Source organism: Bufo bufo, chromosome 3, assembly GCF_905171765.1.
Source record: "Bufo bufo chromosome 3, aBufBuf1.1, whole genome shotgun sequence".
Classification (NCBI taxonomy): domain Eukaryota; kingdom Metazoa; phylum Chordata; class Amphibia; order Anura; family Bufonidae; genus Bufo; species Bufo bufo.
Genome location: NC_053391.1, coordinates 162,528,141 through 162,547,649, shown reverse-complemented (window position 1 = coordinate 162,547,649; position 19,509 = coordinate 162,528,141). Strand labels below are relative to the sequence as shown.

At 42.9% G+C, this 19,509-nt stretch overlaps 1 protein-coding gene across 1 annotated transcript in view; it reads left to right on the top strand.

Moving 5' to 3' along the window:
- PRKX (protein kinase X-linked) overlaps positions 1-19,509 on the top strand; it is a 143,583-nt gene that overhangs the window by 62,764 nt on the left and 61,310 nt on the right. The window contains exon 2 of the mRNA XM_040423753.1: positions 12,376-12,544. Within this exon, the coding sequence (XP_040279687.1) occupies positions 12,376-12,544 (169 nt within the window). The remainder of the gene's footprint in view (positions 1-12,375; positions 12,545-19,509) is intronic.

Below are 19,509 nucleotides of genomic sequence, written 5' to 3'. Positions count from 1 at the left end.
TTTACTGCAAATATGGCATGCAACTACAAAACTGATGCAGAAATTCCCCTCTATATGGGGGAGATTTATCAAAGTGGGGGCAGACCTTAACCAAGCTGTGTGATGGATGCCTGATCCCAGTGGTCCTGACTTCACTCAATCACTCACCTCCAGCTTTAATCATATAACGTAGTCAAAATTGGTAAGGAGAAGTCAGTGACCCTACAGAACAACCCCCAGAGTCAGAAGATCACAGTCTGAGATGGATAAAGATCTCAAGAGGAAGCTCGTTGATGGCGCCAAACAACCATGCTGTCCAGACCACGCAGGAGGATTCGGACACTGAAAGCTTAGAAGCCCTCTCTGATGTGACTAGTGAGTCGGATAGTTTGTCAGTCACTAAGTCCTTTGTCACCAAAGCCCTGAAAAAAGCTCTCACCCTTGTTATTAGCAATCTATCTGACATAAAGTCAGACATGAAACATCTGGGTCACAAAGTAGCCGTTTTAGAAGACTGCCACATGGGGCTTGCAAAACTGGTTCTTTCACATCAAACCCACAGAAGCAGATAGAAAAACGACAGGCTGAGGGGCCTCGCAAAATAAATAATGTCCTTATTTGTCTTTATACATCTGTCATCTTAAGTGCAGCGAGAGAGGCAATGGATACTCTCTATGAAGGCTCCAACATTCTTGTGTTCCAAGACCTTGACGCTAGCACGCTGGTGAAACGCTGTATCTTGAAACCACTGACTGAGGCTCTTTGGCTACAGCGGCTGCTAATCTGTTGGCTATATCCTTTTGGCCTAGCAACATTGAAAGATGGCCAACAAATTGTGATCCACGCTCTGGACAATCTCTCCAACGCCTGGAAGAAACTGGGGATTCCCCCTCGGATATACCTTCTTGGCTTTCTATTCCTTCAATCATGAATCTACTAAGCCTTCAAAAAGTGTCTCCATAGAAAGCGGTCATCAATTCCAAATCACCCAAGTTGAGAAGACACCTTACAGATGATATGGGCTTCTGAGCTCCCTTTAGACTCCTACGCTAATCATTTCTTAACCCTGGCATTATAACTCTGAGCTAAGGATATACTTTGACCATCGGGGAAGGAAGGGAAACATAACATAAGTACAGTTTTACGCGCTCTCTATTACGCCACACAAAGGAATATCTCATTAGTCCTTCACAGCACAGATGCCGAGAAGGCCTTTTATAGGGTCAACTTGGAATTCATGGATGAAAAATTTTAAAAAAAAGTTAAATTTCCCTTCACAATTTCTAAAGGCAGTTTTTTCCTTCTATTCCTCTCAGACTGCAAAGATTGAAGTGAACAGGAACCAGTCTGCTCTGTTTAGCAAATTGTGTGAGGCAACAATGCCCCCTGACTCCACCTCTCTTTTTCCTCTTCATGGAAATGCTATTATTAAAAATTTGCCAGTCCGCTGAGATAAAGAAATAAAATATACGGTTCTTCTTTCATAGAACTGTGGTGTTTGCAGATAATTTGTTATTGCTTAGTACCAGCCTCCTGAAGCTTTCCCATCCATCCTTCAGATTTTTAAAGATTTTGGTGTAAAGTCTAACTTCAAGATCAATTACTAACTCAAGGCACTCAATTTCACTGACAGCTTGCCCCTGTCAAAGCCACCTACCCTTTCAAATGTCCATATACCTGGGTATCACACTTCCTGCAGACCCTAAACTCCCTTTTAAACTCAGTTTCCTGAGTTTAAAAGGGAAATTTCTTACATCTTAACTAATTCACATGAATTTTTTTGATGTATACGGATAAAAGAAAATACTTTTTAAGACCGTCTCTAGATGATAAAGAATGCCCGATTTTCCGTTTTAAAATTGGTCTGTCTCTCATGATTCTTTGTTGGAGATGCAAGGCCCTCGCTGGCACAATCTCACACACTTACTGGACCTGACCTATGATAAAAAAAAAAAGTTCTGGAGAGAGGTGAAGAACTTTCTAAACAAGATATGCTTCTCCGGAATTACACTTTCGGCAGAACTGATCCTTTTGCAGTTGCCATGGTCGGGGTTTGTACCCTCAAAAAATTACCTTGCCACTTTTATAATTTCCAATGCTAAATCAATAATAGACTACTATATTTGAAATGGAGTGAAAAAACTTCAACTACTTCTGGTGTAGAGCGAGGGTGCAACAACGGGATTGGCAGGTTGATAAAACAAGAATAGAGACCTTTTTCTTAGGATAGGGCAACCTTGTCTTGACTTTGCTTTAGGGCTCATGCGCACGAATGTATTTTCTTTCCTTGTCCGTTCCGTTTATTTTTTCCGGACCGTATACGGAACCATTCATTTCAATGGGTCCACAAAAAAAAAAACGGAAGTTAGGCCTCTTGCACATGGCCGTTGTGCGGCCGTTCTGCGCATTAGGTACAGCAATTTGCGGTCCTGAATGCACGGGCTCCATCTGTGCGGCAGCCGCGAGGATCCACAAAACACCGGGCCGGCACCCCAATAGAAATGCCTATTCTTGTCCGCAGCTACAGAGAAAAATAGGACATGTTCTATTTTTTTGCAGAGCTGCGGACCGGAAGTTCCGTCCCCATTGAAAATGAATGGGTCCGCATAATTGCGGAACGGATCCGGACCCAAAGTGCGGAAGTGTGAATGGACCCTTAGGGCTCGCTCACACGAACGTGTGATGCCTGTTGCCATTTTGCAGATCCGCAATACACGGGCACCGTTTCGTGGCCATTCCGCATCACGGATGTGGACCCATTCATTTCAATGGGTCCGCAAATCCGGAGATGCGGAACGGAACACTACGGAAGCACTACGGAGTGCTTTCTAGGGTTCCGTTCTGTACTTCCGCACCGCAAAAATATAGAACTTGCTCTATCTTTTTGCAGAACGGAAGGATTGCGGACCCATTCAAGTGAATGGGTCTGCGATCCCCACGCGCCTGCCCCATGGACGATGCCCGTGCATTGCGGACTGCAATTTGCGGTACACAGCACGGGCTTCACACGTTCGTGTCAATGAGCCCTTACTCTGTGTTTTGTACTCAAATTCCTCAGCAATTACTTTCCACTTATGATTGCTTGATCTTCTGTTTATATGACCCCTGCTTTTTGGGAGTGTTGTACTCTTTACTGATTGTTTTGACAGCCTTATGATTACCTTTGTGTGGCCATGTTAGTGCACTGGACTTCTAGTTTGCGCCAGTTTATTCTCTTCCAACATCATTTGAAACTTTTTCATTTTTCTTTTTCACTTGGAACGTACCCTAGTTTTGTAGATTCCTGCCTGCTGTTCGTATGCAATATTCCTAGTTTCCGAGAAGATGCATCTCCGCCTATCCTGCCTGTGTGGGACCCATAATCGCAGTCTTTTTGTCTCCGTATGTTTTGCTATTACCGTACTTCAATAAAAACAGAATTGAGATTTATCAAGACCGATCTTGATATTTTCTGCGCCAAGGGAGGATACATTTAATTTATTGTAAGGTGTGTGCGCCTCATAGTAACATAGTTTATAAGGCCGAAAAAAGACATCTGTCCATCCAGTTCTATTATCCTGCAAGTTGATCCCGAGGAAGGCAAAATAACCCCTGTGAGGTAGAAGCCAATTTTCCCCACTTTAGGGGAAAAAAATTCCTTCCCGACTCCAATCAGGCAATCAGAATAACAACCTGGATCAACATAAATTAAATGTGTCCTCCAGCCGTCCATGCACCAGACTTAAAGGGGTTCTGCACTTTCATTTAACTGATGATTTATCCTCTGGATAGATCATCAGCTTTTGATCGGCGGGGGTCCGACACCCGGGACCCCCGCCGATCAGCTGTTTGAGAAGGCAGCGGCGCTCCAGCAGCGCCGCGGCCTTCTCACTGTTTACCGCCGGGCCGCCGGCCCACTGACGTCCCGACTAGTATCAACTAGCGTGGGCGCGGCTAAGCTCCATTCAAGTGAACAGAGCTTAGCCCCGCCCACGCTAGTTGATACTAGTCGGGACGTCAGTGGGCCGGCGGTAAACAGTGAGAAAGCCGCGGCGCTGCTGGAGCGCCGCTGCCTTCTCAAACAGCTGATCGGCGGGGGTCCCGGGTGTCTGACCCCCGCCGATCAAAAGCTGATGATCTATCCAGAGGATAGATCATCAGTTAAATGAAAGTGCAGAACCCCTTTAAAATCTAATCCAGCTCTGAGCTGGTGTAGTTTTCAGCATCACTTACACCAGAAAACTGGTGTAAATGATAATAAATGGAAAGTGGTGATGGTGTATATTTAAAAAACGTCAATTGCGACCTTCTTTTTTTTTCTTTTTTTTTCTTTCTTTTTTACAACCGAAAACTGGCTTATGGGGAAGATAAATCTCCCCCTATGTCTTACCTGTGTTAGTTGTGTTTTGTCATTAAAGGGGTTGTCTGGGATTGAGGACTTTGTTCCATTAGTACAAGACAGACATACATATAACATACATCCATGTCCTACCTTTTCCACATGTTTCTGAAGCCCCGTTTTCTTATAGGAAATTCTTAGCCGCAAGTGTTGTTTTCTTAGACTCTGTGACGTTCCGGGTCCCTTGCATTAGCGCTGAAGTCTCTTCTTCTGGCTGCTCAGGTAGCCCGGTGACGTCACCGGCACTGGTGGGCGGGCTTTAGCGCTGCTCTAGCCAGTAAAACTGCTAGGGCAGCGCTAAAGGCCGCCCATCAGAGCCGGTGACGTCACCGAACACACTGCCGGGCGGAAGCCTTCTCCATGCAGTGTGTTATTGTAAACAAAAGAGCCTTTGCCCTCTGCGATTTAGCGCAGCGCAAAGGAAAGCATCGGAGCATGAACTGCTCCGATGCTCAAGTCAGGGGGGCTGCCTGGGTGAAAAAAGAGGTTTGTCCGGGTTCAGCTCTGAACCCGGACAACCCCTTTAACTACATGGGTATGTGAAGAGAAGCAGTGTATTAGAAGTTCTGTGACAAAAAAACAAGCTCCGACTCCTATAAAAATATAGTATGAAATAAATCCGCACAGAATTTTGGACCCATTTAAAGGACATCTGTCAGCAGGTTTGTACCTATGTACTGGCTGATAGAGATGAGCGAAGTTCATGTTATCACGGATTATAGCGCAATTCTATGACGGAATGCATAACGGAATGCCTCTAAAGGCATTCCGTTATAGAATTGTGTTATGGTCCGTGGTAACGGAATCCATAACGCAATTCTGCTTTTACCAACAAACGAAGTGTGAACGAATTTCAAAATATGAAATTCGTTCATCTCTACTGACTGACCTGTTACATGTGCGCTTGGCAGCTGAAGGCATCTGTGTTGGTCCCATGTTCATATGTGAAGCTCAGCTCTCTCCTCAACTGCTGTGCCCCCTACACTCTGGCACATATGAAGAGCGCCAATCAAAGTGTAGGGGGCGCAGCAGTTGCAGAGAGAGCAGAACCTCTAGGGGTAATGGCAGTTTCTCCTTTGCTCCTAGAGGCTCGTTTGCATATATCAAAACTTCAATGTAGCCACATATGAACATGGGACCAACACGGATGCCGTCAGCCAGTTTCATGGGTACAGATCTGCTGATAGATGCCCTTTCAGAAACCTTACTTCTAGACAGATACACGACACCTAATATAGTGTCATCCTTCGCATTTACAGGAGCACCAAATGGGCCTATGTTGCCTTCCCTAAATATCACTATATATTACTGTCGAAATGGGGTGTTCAGGCTATAGCTTTTTGATTTTTTTCCCTATTATTTGTAAAAAATAAGAAGGAAATTCATTATAATGTTTACAGCACGAACTGAACTCTGCACTTGGCCCCACTGTTAGAGCAACCAATCAGATTCTGCCTTTTATTTGTCAGTGCTCCTTTGGGAAATGAAAGGTGGAATCTGATTGGTTGCTCTGGGTAACTAAGCAAGTTTCCCTTTAAACCAGTTTTGACAAATTTCCCCCACTGAGTAGTTACTTGAGGGTACGCACACATGGCAAACAGTTTCCGGACGGCCCGCATAGAACACCAGTAGAAAGGATCGATGACCACTTCCCACAGTTTCATTGTCCACCATCCAGACACAGGTTGCACCTTCATTACACATCCCTGTCTCTGCCTAGATGGGCCAAATGGTTCTTATCTGCCGACACATTCTATGTTTCTATGCCTGTGCCATTTCCAGTCGCTTGGCAGAAGGCAATTTGGTATCACAGCGCCCATTATGTGTCCTGCCATTGACAACCAGTCATCGTCGCCTTTTGTATTGGTGTCGTGAACAAGAAACATGGACTGCCACGGACTGGAAATGTATTAGTCTTTAGTGCCGATTCCAGGTTCTATTTGATTCAACGATGTTCGAGTAGAGAGGCCTCGTGGTGAGAGCTTGAATCCTGGCTTTGCTATGGGGCGATACACTGCCCCAACTGCTGGTCAGTCATCCCTAGTAGTGATATGAGGGACACAAAGGGCTCGGTGATATGTGTAGGACATCCTGTGGCCACATGTGTTGGCAGGGCTTCCAACTGGCATTTTTTTAGCAGGATAATGCTCACCCAGACTCTTGCAAGGGTTTCTCAGGTATGTCCCCACCAGTCCTTGACCTGCCTGGTCACCACATTTATCACCAGTCAAGTATTTATGGTCCAGCTGGGGTATTCTCACCCATTGTTGATTTGTCACAGTGTTTATTTTTTTAGCTTCTACAAAATTGGCTGTTCGCCTTGGTCAAAGCACCAGAATAACATGTAGGAAACCTGCATGTACTGGTCAGACCTGCCTACAAATCCAGTTGTGCATTTCTGTTTTGACAATCAAAGGGTGGATCCTGACAGAACTAAGATACTAGCTCATCCGTACCATACTGTAGTCTTGGAAAACATGACTATATGTTCCTGAAAAGCTCAGCAGAACCTGTTCTTGCTGTACCTGTCAGAAGAGGCTTGTTTTTATGTGATCTTTGAGGTGACTCTTGACATTGAAGATGCTTCCCAAGTCCGAGTCTTGCATTTTCTCAGTAAGTTCCTTGAAGCTGTTTCGTTAGTCAGTGCAGAAAAGGGTGTTGAGAGCTTGGACGGGGCCATGGAGCTATATTTATCCTTCACAACAAGCGAGTGAATTGCAGTTGGCTTGAGATTTCTTCTTTTTTTTTTTTAAGGATTTAGGAGTGATCAGAATGCAAATACCGTTTCAGTGAAGTCAAATGATGTTGAAAGGTGGTTTATATAACAGAGCTGACATTGGTTTTGAGTTTGCATAGTTTATTTTTTCAGAAAGTCAAACGTGTCAACAATTTAAAGCAGGTTTGAAACAATAGTATTTTCTATGAATAGAATTAAAACATGTGCTGCACATAGTCACTTCGGTGATGAGGTCAAAAAGACACAGATCAATCTACTGTGTTAATCCACAAGTCAGACTACCACCCTTAAAACAGTCTTTATCGTATACCATGAAAAACTCAAATAGTGATATAACGAAAAAATGAAAAAAATTATAAATATGAGTCCATACTCAGCACTTCGGGACACTGGTAGGCAGGTATAGGCCAAATATACTTTACTATGGGCTCTGACCCTAAAGCTGGCCCTATATCTATCATACCCTGCCTATAGACGGAATAGCCGCCCCGATAGGAGGTTCCTGATACGAGATCGCCCCTGAGCGCCGTAGGATGGCCCTGAATAGGGGGATGTAGCTACCAGCTAATATATGCTGACCAAAAGACACCGTCACTACAATGAGGAGTAGCACACTATAGTATCAAAAAAGAAAACAAAAACATACACAAAAAATAATAATTAAATAGATAGGAATCCAGGTTTGTATATCACTCCTGTAAGCCGATCCAGATGCTATAATATAAATTTTCGATTTATCTGTAATCCGGATCGGCTTACAGGAGTGATATACAAACCTGGATTCCTATCTATTTAATTATTATTTTTTGTGTATGTTTTTGTTTTCTTTTTTGATACTATAGTGTGCTACTCCTCATTGTAGTGACGGTGTCTTTTGGTCAGCATATATTAGCTGGTAGCTACATCCCCCTATTCAGGGCCATCCTGCGGCGCTCAGGGGCGATCTCGTATCAGGAACCTCCTATCGGGGCGGCTATTCTGTTTATAGGCAGGGTATGATAGATATAGGGCCAGCTTTAGGGTCAGAGCCCATAGTAAAGTATATTTGGCCTATACCTGCCTACCAGTGTCCCGAAGTGCTGAGTATTGACTCATTTATATTATAATTTTTTTTGTTATGTTACTATTTGGGTTTTTAATGGTATACAATCAAGACTATGTTAAACTTTTAAGGGTGGTAGTCTGTGACTTCTGATATTTCTATATACCACCTCTGTAACATTATACCCACAGACGGGCTCTTGTTGAACTGTGAATTCTTGTGTTAATCCAGAGGAAGTCGAAATCCCTATGAGGTACAGTAGACCCCAATTACCCCATATTAAACTAAACAGTCTTCCCACAATGCTGCTCTGCATGAAGAGCCTGCTCTGAGGTCTGCATATAGGGGACTGAAGCGTTTGGTGGGGGTGTTGGGTCTGAGACGGGGTCTATAAATTTGGGGTGTGATCTGAGGTCTGTATAAATTTGGGGCTGATTTGAGGTCTCATCTGGGTTCTGAATTTAAGAGATGATTTGCAGTCTGCATTGATTTTGGGGTCTGGTGTGGAGGCCTATATTAATTTTGGGGTCTGTATTAATTTTTGTGTCTGTCTGGAGGTCTGTATTAAAGGGGTTGTCTGGCCTTGGAGCTGACACCCTGAGCCTCTGAACATAACCCCCCCCCCCCCACTCCTACTGTGGTCTTGCCGCTGCTTCATTTACAGTTCTTAGTGGTCACAACGGATTGGACGATACATAACCGCTTCAATGTACCATTCAAGCCCATCTGACAGCTGCGGTTGGTCATAAGACCAAGTGACTTTGTGGTCTTGTGGGAACTGGAAGCAGTGGTGTGATTGTAGACAGGTGAGGTTTTCTTTTTACCTCGTTCACTATGTGGTAAAACTGACTTGTGATCTTAATTCTCCAGGTCAGTACGAATCCGGCAATACCACAAATCTATACTTTTTTCTTGCGTTTTGATACTGAAAGAAAAATGAAAAACTTGATTTTTAATTTTTTTTTGTTATGCTTACGGAGCTGTATGAGGGCTCAATTATAGCGGTGTAATCTGTATTTTTCATTAATACCATTCTGGAGTGTGTACAACTTTTTGATCACTTTTTATTTAATTTTTTGTGGGAGGAGAAGCGGCCAAAAATGGCGACCCAGCAATTTTGATGCTTTTTTTTTTTTTTTTCCCCCATATGGGCTAAAAACTTTTTTTATATTTTAATAGTACGAACGTTTTCGCACGCGGCTATAACCATGATGTGTATTTTTTTTTTTTCCTTTTTTTATTCTCATTTTGGGGAAAGTGGGTGATTTGAATTTGTATTATTTATTTATTTTTTTTATTATTTTTTTTTTACAGTTTTTTTTTTTTAATAGTTCCCATAGGTAACTGTAACAAGAAGTTATTCCATTGCTATTATCATAGACTCCAATGCATTAGCATTGGAGTCTATGATGATTTTACTAGTTTCCTATGGAGTCCTGCTACAGACAGGGGCTCCCTAGGAAACACTGTGCAGCAGCGTCCTGTCATTATCTATGACAGGGGCTGCTGCATACAAGCTCTGGCTGCTCCAATATCCTCATGGAGTAGCCCGGAGCATTACCAGAAGCGCACGCTCCCAGTAATACAGGCTCTCAGATGCTATGGTCAGGTTTGACCACAACAGCAGACAGGTTAAATGTCCATGATCGGCATTACTGCCGGTCGCGAACATTAGCCGGGGATGCCTGTTGTGTGAAACAGAAGGCACTCTGTTGCTATTTCACCCGCTCTGCTAAGGAGCAGGCGCCATCTTTGAAGACCCGACATGTAAAGTACTATTATGTCAGGAAAGGGTTAAATAAGTGTTTATGACCTCTCAGTAATTTAGAGGGATGGTCTATTAGATGACCTTCACGAAGTGAAAGTACCAGTCACACAGCTAGAAAAACAGTTAACCCTCTGTAACAGAAGAGCTCAGTATTTTTAATAAATGGCAATTGAATAAATTATTTTTTTGTCAAAAATGAGTAACATGCAATCACTAAAAAAAAAAAAAAAAAAAAAAAGCCTCCGAAGGTGTAAATAGCCTATAAGGCTTGATTATGTAATTCTGGAAACCTGTTTGAATTGGATTCTGTTCTTGTTCTATGAGAACCTCAGTGGCACGTTTAATTTAGACGTGGCGGCTCTGGCGAATATACATTTCTCTATTCATAGTCTACCATCACATCACCATCTACCATCACCCCCGGGGTGCTTCTGGCGAGCCTGACCTCAAAGTCCTCTCTGAGTTGTACGGAGAGGATACAAACTAGCGTTACTGCAGTGGATAGATTTGCTTTCCTATCTTCTGCAAGTATTCGTAGTTTTATTCCACACCAATAAATGATGAATCGGCGTTACAGACAATAGAATATGTCCTTCTCACCGCATATTCTTGTTCAGGCCAAGCTTTGAGATGCCCTCACCATAAGTGTGCATTCACACAACCATATGTATTTTGCAGACCGCAAGACGCGTACATATTTTTTGCGGACCTATTGTCTTCCATGTGCTTTCTGCTTCCATATGTCCGTTTCACAAGAGATAGAACATGTCCTACTCTTGGCCACAAAAGTGGACCACAAGCCCATTGAAGTCAATGCCACATGGATGTCATCTGTATTTTGCGAATCCGCGTTTTGAGAACCGCAGAATGCATATGATCGTGTGAGAGAACCCTTACTGGTCTAGAGCTAATCAGCATACCATTTCCCCCACAATCTAAAGGAGCATAGAGGGATCTATAAGACTCCTTGGGGGTCATTTAGCAAACTGGTGTAAAGGAGAACTGGCTTACTTGCCTATAGCAACCAATCAGATTCCACCTTTCATTTTGGACAGCTCCTTTGGAAAACTAAGCCAGTTCTACTCAACAATTGTTTGATAAATGACCCCCCCCCCCCCCCCCCCTTTATGCCTACTAAGCGATCTCCATATTGAGAAATAGTAACCCAACTGCAAAATCCTATAATGAGAGGTTCTTGAGTTGTTCTGTCAGGTTATATTCATGTCTGGGAAAGGTGGGTGTCAGCCAATATGGCAGCTCCCATGTGTGGTCACCAAGTCTACTGGCAACATAAGAGCAAATAATGGAACACCACATAACTAGTCAGAATTGCCATGTTGATGTGCGAGAGGCACTGTGGGAGCTGGAATGGCAACCATATTGCTAATTAATTAAAGGGGTTGTCCAACTTTTACTAAGTGACGGCCTATCCTCAGGATAGGACATGACTAGCTGATCGGCAGAGGTCTGACAGCCTGCACCCCAGATCAGCTGTTCAGGTCTAGCTCTGGTGCTGGCGCCATCAGCTGTGTAGTGGACAGAGCTCCGCACTGCCCCCATTGCCCTGTAGTATCAAGCTCTCTCCACTGCACATTTGATGGTGTTTGTATTGTTTTGGAGCTACACCTGAACAGCCGATCGGAGGGGTGTGGGGTGTCTGACCCCCGCCGATCATCTAGTGATGGTCTATTCTGAGGATAGGCCATCACTTAGGGGTTGTCTCACTTCAACAAATGGCATGTATCATGTAGACAAAGTTAATACAAGGCACTTACTAATGTATTGTGATTGTCAATATTGCCTCCTTTGCTGGCTGGATTCATTTTTCCATCAAATTGTACACTGCTCGTATCCAGGGGTAGCGACCACCGCTGCAGCACAGATACAAGGTGGACGGGATCTGCTGCGCATGTTTAAGGTGTGTATAGACGGGCTGATTGTCGGGAAGGAAGCGTTCCTTCCCGACAGTCGGCTGCTCGCTCAGTGAAGGAGACCACACATTTACATGCAGAGATCTCCTTCACAGTAGGAGGACGAGAGATCGCTATAGCAATCCCTCATCCTCATACAGAATCATGGCCTCCTGAGCAGCATATCGCTGTTTAGACCACAAGATCTGGTGCCCAGAAGCCATGATTGGTGGTGCCTGCATGAGCGGCAGGATCAACCCATGAACGAGCGTTTCTCTCATTCATGGGGTGATCGATGGCACCTTTGGACGGTGATTATTGGTGTGTCTAACTGCACCTTTACCTGCGTGTGCTTGCACGGTCCCGGTCCCAACCAGAGAGGCCAGTGCTTTTGTCTTCTAGTGTATGAGCACGGCCACCGCTGCTGGATTACAGGGTGGTCGTAACCCCTGGATAAGAGCAGCAATATGGACAATCACAATATACCGTATTAGTAACACCACTAGACTGCCTGTGTTGTACCGTTTGTGACCTTACATCCTTTGTGCTTGTATTTTTCAGGAACTGGAACGTTTGGGAGGGTCCATTTAGTGAAAGAGAAAACGGCAAAGCACTATTTTGCACTAAAAGTCATGAGCATTCCCGATGTGATTCGCCTAAAACAAGAGCAGCACGTGCACAATGAGAAGTCTGTCTTGAAGGAAGTGAACCATCCATTTTTAGTCAGACTGTAAGTAAAGATTTCTCATGTCTGGTTTTGGGGGGGTTTTATGGTATCTGCTGCTCCGGAAAGGGGTTTATCCTTTTCATAAAAATATCCATTTGCGTTTCTCGACAATTCTGTCATTTTCCATTGTAGTCATGAGCCCAGCATAACCTTCTCCGCGGCTATTACAGTTGTGGCACATCTCTTCATGACTAGTCCACTTTAAAGGGGCTTTTTCCGTTTGCATCAACGTCATTCAACCCTTTCAAGACCAGGTGGTTTTCAGTTTTTTTCACTTTCATTTTTTTTTTTTTTACCCCCAGCCCTTTTAAAGCCATAATTTTTTTATTTTTTTTTCATTCACATAGCCGTCTGAGGGCTTGTTTGTGAGACAAGATGTACTTTCTAACTGCATACAGTGAGGTGGAAAAATAGAAACCAATTCCAAATGGGGTGGAATAAAAAAATAAAAAAACGCTGTTCCGCCAATTTAACGTTTTTTTTTATTTTTTTTACGTAGTTTACTATACGATAAAACTGTTACTTTTATTCTCCGAGTCATTACGATTACAACGATATTCCACATGTCTAGTTTTTATTGCGTTTCAATACTGAAAAAAAAATAATATAGACTTTGGAGGAAAAAAAAACATTTTTCTTTCTCATTGCCATATTCTAATCCACAGAACTTTTTTTTTTATTTTTAGGTGTACTGAGCTGTGTGAGTGCTCATTTTTTGCGGAACGATCTGCACTTTTCATTGATACCATCCTGCAGTGTTTATGACTTTTTGGTCACTTTTTATTCAATATTTTTTGGGAGGTGAAACGACCATAAAAAGGCAAAATTGGCCATTTCGACTTTTTTTTTTTTCCGTTTTGCGTATGGGTTAAATATTTTTATATTGCTAGTATGGGCGTTTTCTCATTCGGTGATGCCAATGTTAATTTTTTTAATTATTTATGTTTTTAAAAACTTTTAAATTTTTAATTTATTTTTATTTTTTAATAGTTTCCATAGGGAACTATGACAAGAAGTCATCAGATTAGTTCTCTAATAGACTATTAGGCAAGGGCTACTTGGCGACACTGGTCACGCGACACCTGTCGCGGCAAGGATCGCTGAGTAGCAGTGATCCCATAGAAATGAATGGGATTGCTGTGACGGTCGCTAGAAATCCCGCCGTGTTGGATTTCATGCGACTGCCGCAGCGATCTCATGCATTTCTATGGGATCACCGCTACTCAGCGATCCTTGCCGCGACAGGTGTCGTGTGACCAGTGTAGCCCTTACCTTAGAATCTCACTGCATTGAATAGAATTACACTGTTAAAATAATGATTTATAATGGCAGCATGATTAATCCTACCAGGCAATATGTCTCATTTTATAGGGTTGACCATGCTGAGGTTCCTTTACTATGATCATCCCGGAAAACACCTTTAGGGTCCATTCACACGTCTTCAACGTGTTTTGCGGATCCACGGATCCGCAAAACACGGACAGTGGCAATGTGCGCTCCGGCAATTGAGGACAAGAATAGGACATGTTCTATTTTTTTCGGGAACGGAAATTCCGTGTCCGGGCAGCACATCGTGCTGCCCCATAGAAATGAATGGGTCCAAAATTCCGTTTCGCAAAATGCGGAACGAAATTGCGGACGTGTGAATAAACCCTTAAGGGTACATCAACACGGACATAAATTGCTGCAGAAAAATCTGCATGCTGCAGATTTCACCCCATGCATTACACAGGGTGAAATCTGTGGTGGAATTGTGCAGTACAAACTGACATACTGTGGATTTAAAGGCATCTGTCAGCAGGATCAACACCATTAAACTAACCATAATGCCTGATAGAGATGACCCTGCTATGTAAAAACCTGCCTTTTTTCCCCTGATCTGCTCCTGCTTTTAGAAGACCTAAGTAAATTTGCAAATTAAGGCTTAAGTGCACCAAGGGCGGACCCTAGTAATTCAGTGCACCTTAGCTACTTTTCTCTCCTTCCCTAACCCCCTCCTCCTCCACTTGATTGGCGTGGCTAAGTGGAGGGGATTATGTCCATGCCTTTCTTCCCCTGACCCCCTCCTGTTTTTAGGAGACATAAGTAAATTAAGACTTAAGTGCACCAAGTGCGGACCCTAGTAACTCAGAGCACCCTAGCTACTATGCTTTCCTTCCCTGAACCCCCACCCTTCTACCCTTCTTCCTCTTCCACTTGATTGGCGTGGCTAAGTGGAGGGGATAGTGTCCAAGGCAACAGAGTGAAGGAGCTAAGGTGCACCAGGTGGCTAGGGACCACCCTCGGTGGACTTTAGCCTTAATTTGCCAATCTGGGGAAAAAGGTATGTTTTCAATCAGCAGAGTCAGCCTTTCCAAGTACTATGGCTGATTTAATAAGGTTGATCATTCTGATTGATGCCTTTTTAAAATAAGTTGTTTTTTTTTAAGAATATTTAAAAAACATAAAAGTGAAATCACCCCCTTTTAAATAAAATTAAAAAACAATAAAAATAAAGATTGAGCATTGCCATGTCCCAAAATGCCTGAACTATTAAAATATAAATGTATTTATCCCGTACAGTGAACGCCGTAACTGAAAATAAATCAAATTGGCCAATTCGCAGTTTTTTTTTGTTGTTGTTGCTACATCTCCCCAAAATTTAGATAAAAAGCAATCAAAAAGCCATGCACACTCCATAATGGTATTAATAAAAACAACAGAGCAGCCTGCAAAATACGATCCCTCACATAGTTCCGTAGAAGTAAATGTAAAAAAGTTATGGTGGTCAGAATATGGCAAGGAAAAGAAAAAATACATTTTTCCCGTAGCTTTAACTATTTTAAAGTATTAAAACACAAATAAAACGATATATATGTGGTATCGCTGTAATCGTACTGACACAAAGAATGGAGGTAACAGGTCAATTGTACTGCATAAGGACTGCTATCAAAATGACTTCCATAAAACTATTGTGAAATTGTGTTTTTTTTTGTTGTTGTTTTTTTTCCCCAATTCCACCCAATTTGGAATTTTTTCCCAGCTTTCCACTATATCATATGCAAGATTAAATGGGGTTATTAGAAAGTACAACTTAAACTGCAACAAAAACAAGCAGTCATACGTCTATGTGAAGGGAAAAATAAAAAAGTTATGGCTTCGGGAAAGCAGAGAGTGAAGAACTAAAACTGAAGATCGCTTGGTCGGGAAGAAGTTAAATCTCATTCACTCTGCTGATTCTGTAAAAACACTGTGGATTTTCTAAATTCCACAGTGAAAAATAAACAGTCTATACACCCCATGTGGACATATCCTAAATATGGATAAATTCCTGGACTAGGAGAGGAACTAGGACCTTTGCTGTTAACGTGGACAGAATTGAGAGATTTGCTGGGCATATCCTGGCGTCCTGCACCGCTACTGAATAAATAATCCAGTTCCATTAATCTCCATGAATATCTTGAGAACTGATATTCTAAGATTGCAGATAATGTCCTGTGTAGTTGTGAGCGAGTGAAAGTCTACCCTGTAAAGCAGGAAATGCGTTGTGCACTTGATCTAGTAATTGCAGAATTATTCTGTGCCAGAGCTGCATTCATCACGGAGCACTCTGTTATGTAACTTGTCACCGAGCTTTGGGCAGGGGCACAAGTGTCATACATTTGACCTTTTTTCTTGCCAGCGGCAGTGGATGCATGCAGGCTTACGAGATGATTAAGCCGGTAGATTACTGGACGCTGTAATAAAGGCCTACACAGCGCTTCTGCTGCACAGGACACTGAAAAACTGGAAAAAAAAAATCATAGAAATCTTGCTTTCAGAATCCACATTATTTCACTAGTAGCTGATCTACCAGCCATCTACAGTGCTTTCTGGAAGTCTTCAGACTCTTTCAAGTGTTTTACATTTTGTTACGTTGTGGCCTTGTGCTAAAATAGAAAAAAAAATCCCCCATCAATCTGCACTCAATACCCCGCAATGAGAAAGTGAAAACAGAATTTATTAAAAAGGAAAAACTAAACTTTTACATGGATAGATGTATTCAGACACTTACATTTTAGCTCTAGGGCCTCCGATTTTTCTTGATCATCGTTGGGATGATTCCACCCATGATTGAGTCCATCTGTGGTAAATTCAGTTGATTGGACACGATTTGGAAAGACTCAACCCTGTCTATATAAGGTCTCACAGCTGACAATGCATATCGGAGCAAAACCCAAGCCCTGAGGAGGGAAGGTATAGCTCAGAGACAGGATTGTGTGGAGCCACAGATCTGGAGAAAGGTTTGAAAGGTTTCTGCTGCCCTGAATGTTCCCAAGAGCACAGTGGCCTCCATAATTCTTAAATGGAGGAAGTTTGGAACAAACAGGTCTCTTCTTAGAGCTTGCCACCCCACCAAACTAGTAATTGGGTGAGAAGGTAAGTCAGGTGATCAAAAATCCCGTGGTCTCTCGGGCTGATCTCCAAAGATACTGTGTGCAGATGGGAGATACGTTCAGAAAGTCCACCTCTGAAGCACTCTCCTCAGTAAAAGACACATGAAAGCCCGCCTGGAGTTTTCAAAAAAGCACCTAAAGGACTCTTGCACCGTGAGAAAAAAAAAAAAAAGATTCTCTGGTCTGATGAAACCAAGACTTTTTGGCCTCAAGTCTAAATGTCATGTCTGGAGGAAACCAGGCACTGCTCATCACCTGCACAGTACCATCCCTACAGCGAAGCATGGTTGTAGCAGCATCATGTTGTGGGGTGATTTTCAGTGGCTATGACATGGAGACTGTTCAGGGTTGAGGTTAAGCCTAAAACATGATCCAGAGTGTTCTGGACCTCCGACTGGGTTGAAGGTTTACCTTCCAACAAGACAGTGTCCGTAAGAACATAGCAAAGACAACACAGCAGTGGCTTAGGGATAACTGTGTGACTCTCCTTGAGTGGCCCAGCCAGAGCCCTGACTTGAACCCAATCGAACATCTCTGGAGAGACCTGAAGATCACTGTAGGCTGTAATCGCTACAACTAGGTATTGAGTAGAAGGTCTGAATAGTCAGTGCAATGTTTTAGTTTTCCACTTTCAATAAATTAGCAAAGATTTCTAACATTCTGTGTTACTTTTCTGGTTGTGGCATATTGAGTGCAGAATGATGGGTAAAAACGTAACTTTTTTCTTATTTTAGTACAAGGTCGCAAGAAATAATCTGAAACATCCTGAAGACTTTCCAACTGCATTACACATTTCAGAGGAACCTTCTATAGGATGTTTTTGTACTGTCACTGCTTCATTTCCTAGAAGCTTCTCAGTATATGTGTAGTTAACTGGCCTGACTGTGCTCTTAAAGGGGTTGTCCAAATGATTTTTATTGATGACCTATCCTCAGGATAGGTCATCAATATCAGATCAGCGGGGTCCGACACCCGGCATCCACACCGATCAGCTGGTTGAGGAGACAGAACGCGCAGTGCCAGCGCTGCCTTCTCTCCATTGTTTACCTGCTCGCTGCCACAACAGCAGGAGTAATTACTCGTCCCATTCACTTCTTGTAATTACACCTGCTTACCGCTGCGGTTGCTACAGCGAGCAGGTAAACAATCAAAGGAAGGCGCGCACCTTCTCTTCAACCAGCTGATCAGCGGGGGTGTCGGGTGCCTGGCCTCCGCCGATCTGATATTGATGACCTATCCTGAAGATAGACCATCAATAAAAATAACTTGGACAACCCTTTTAAAGGAAATGTGTCATCAGAACATTTTTATGTTAAAAATAGTTTTAAATAATATTTGGTGATGTTATTTTTGATTTTCCATCTCACTATCCATGTCAAAATCCTCATATCTTGCAGTTTTCTCTCTGGTCAATAAGCCTAATAATAGGTAGTACTTCTTGGTCTGTACAAGTTACTCTGCAGCAGTCATGTCATTAGTATTACAGGCAGGATTAGGCTACTTTCACACCTGCGTTTAGGTGCGGATCCGTCTGGTATCTGCACAGACGGATCCGCACCTATATGCAAACGCTTAGATCCTTTCAGAACGGATCCGTTTGCATTACCATGAACAAAAAAATTTTTTTTATTTTATTTTTATTTTATTTTTTGTTCATGATAATGCTAACGGATCCGTTTTGACTTTACATTGAAAGTTAATGGGGGATGGATCCGTTTGAAAATTGAGCCATATTGTGTCAACTTCAAACGGATCCGTCCCCATTGACTTACATTGTAAGTCTGGACGGATCCGTTTGCCTCTGCACGGCCAGGCGGACACCCGAATGCTGCAAGCAGCGTTCAGGTGTCCGCCTGCTGAGCAGAGCGAAGGCTGAACGCTGCCAGACTGAGGCATTCTGAGCGGATCCGCATCCACTCAGAATGCATTAGGGCTGGACGGATCAGTTCGGGGCCGCTTGTGAGACCCTTCAAACGGAGCTCACAAGCGGAGCCCCGAACGCAAGTGTGAAAGTAGCCTTAGAATGACAGGTGGCCCCTCTGTACATAGATAACACAGGATTCACCATTCACAGTAGGTGATTATCACAGCTTGTCTACTCCCTCCTGACCTCCGCTCGGGTCAAAGAGCATGCCTAGACTATCTCATAGAAATCAGCGAGCTCCTGTCCATTCTGTCTCTGGCCCATGGTGGCTGCTGTAAAGCATATCTCTAAATGCCGTTAAAAACAGTTCAGGCAAGATGGCTGCCCCCATGATCAAGTTTAGGAAATAGAATTTTAAAAAAAATCCACAATCAGTAAACAGATTAGAAAAAAAGGTATACTCGCAGAAAAAGTATAGATGACTTATTAACTTTAAATTACTTTTATATGATCATTATAATTATCATTATAATTATAATTATATATGATCATTTTAAAGTGGTGGTAATTCATTTTTCTATTTTGGGGAGTGGTGTCCACCTTCCTCTCACTGGCAGTGGGTCTGAAAGCACCCTTGCTCACCAAGAACAGTAAATCAAGTGACCACACCAGTTTCCACATGTGCATGA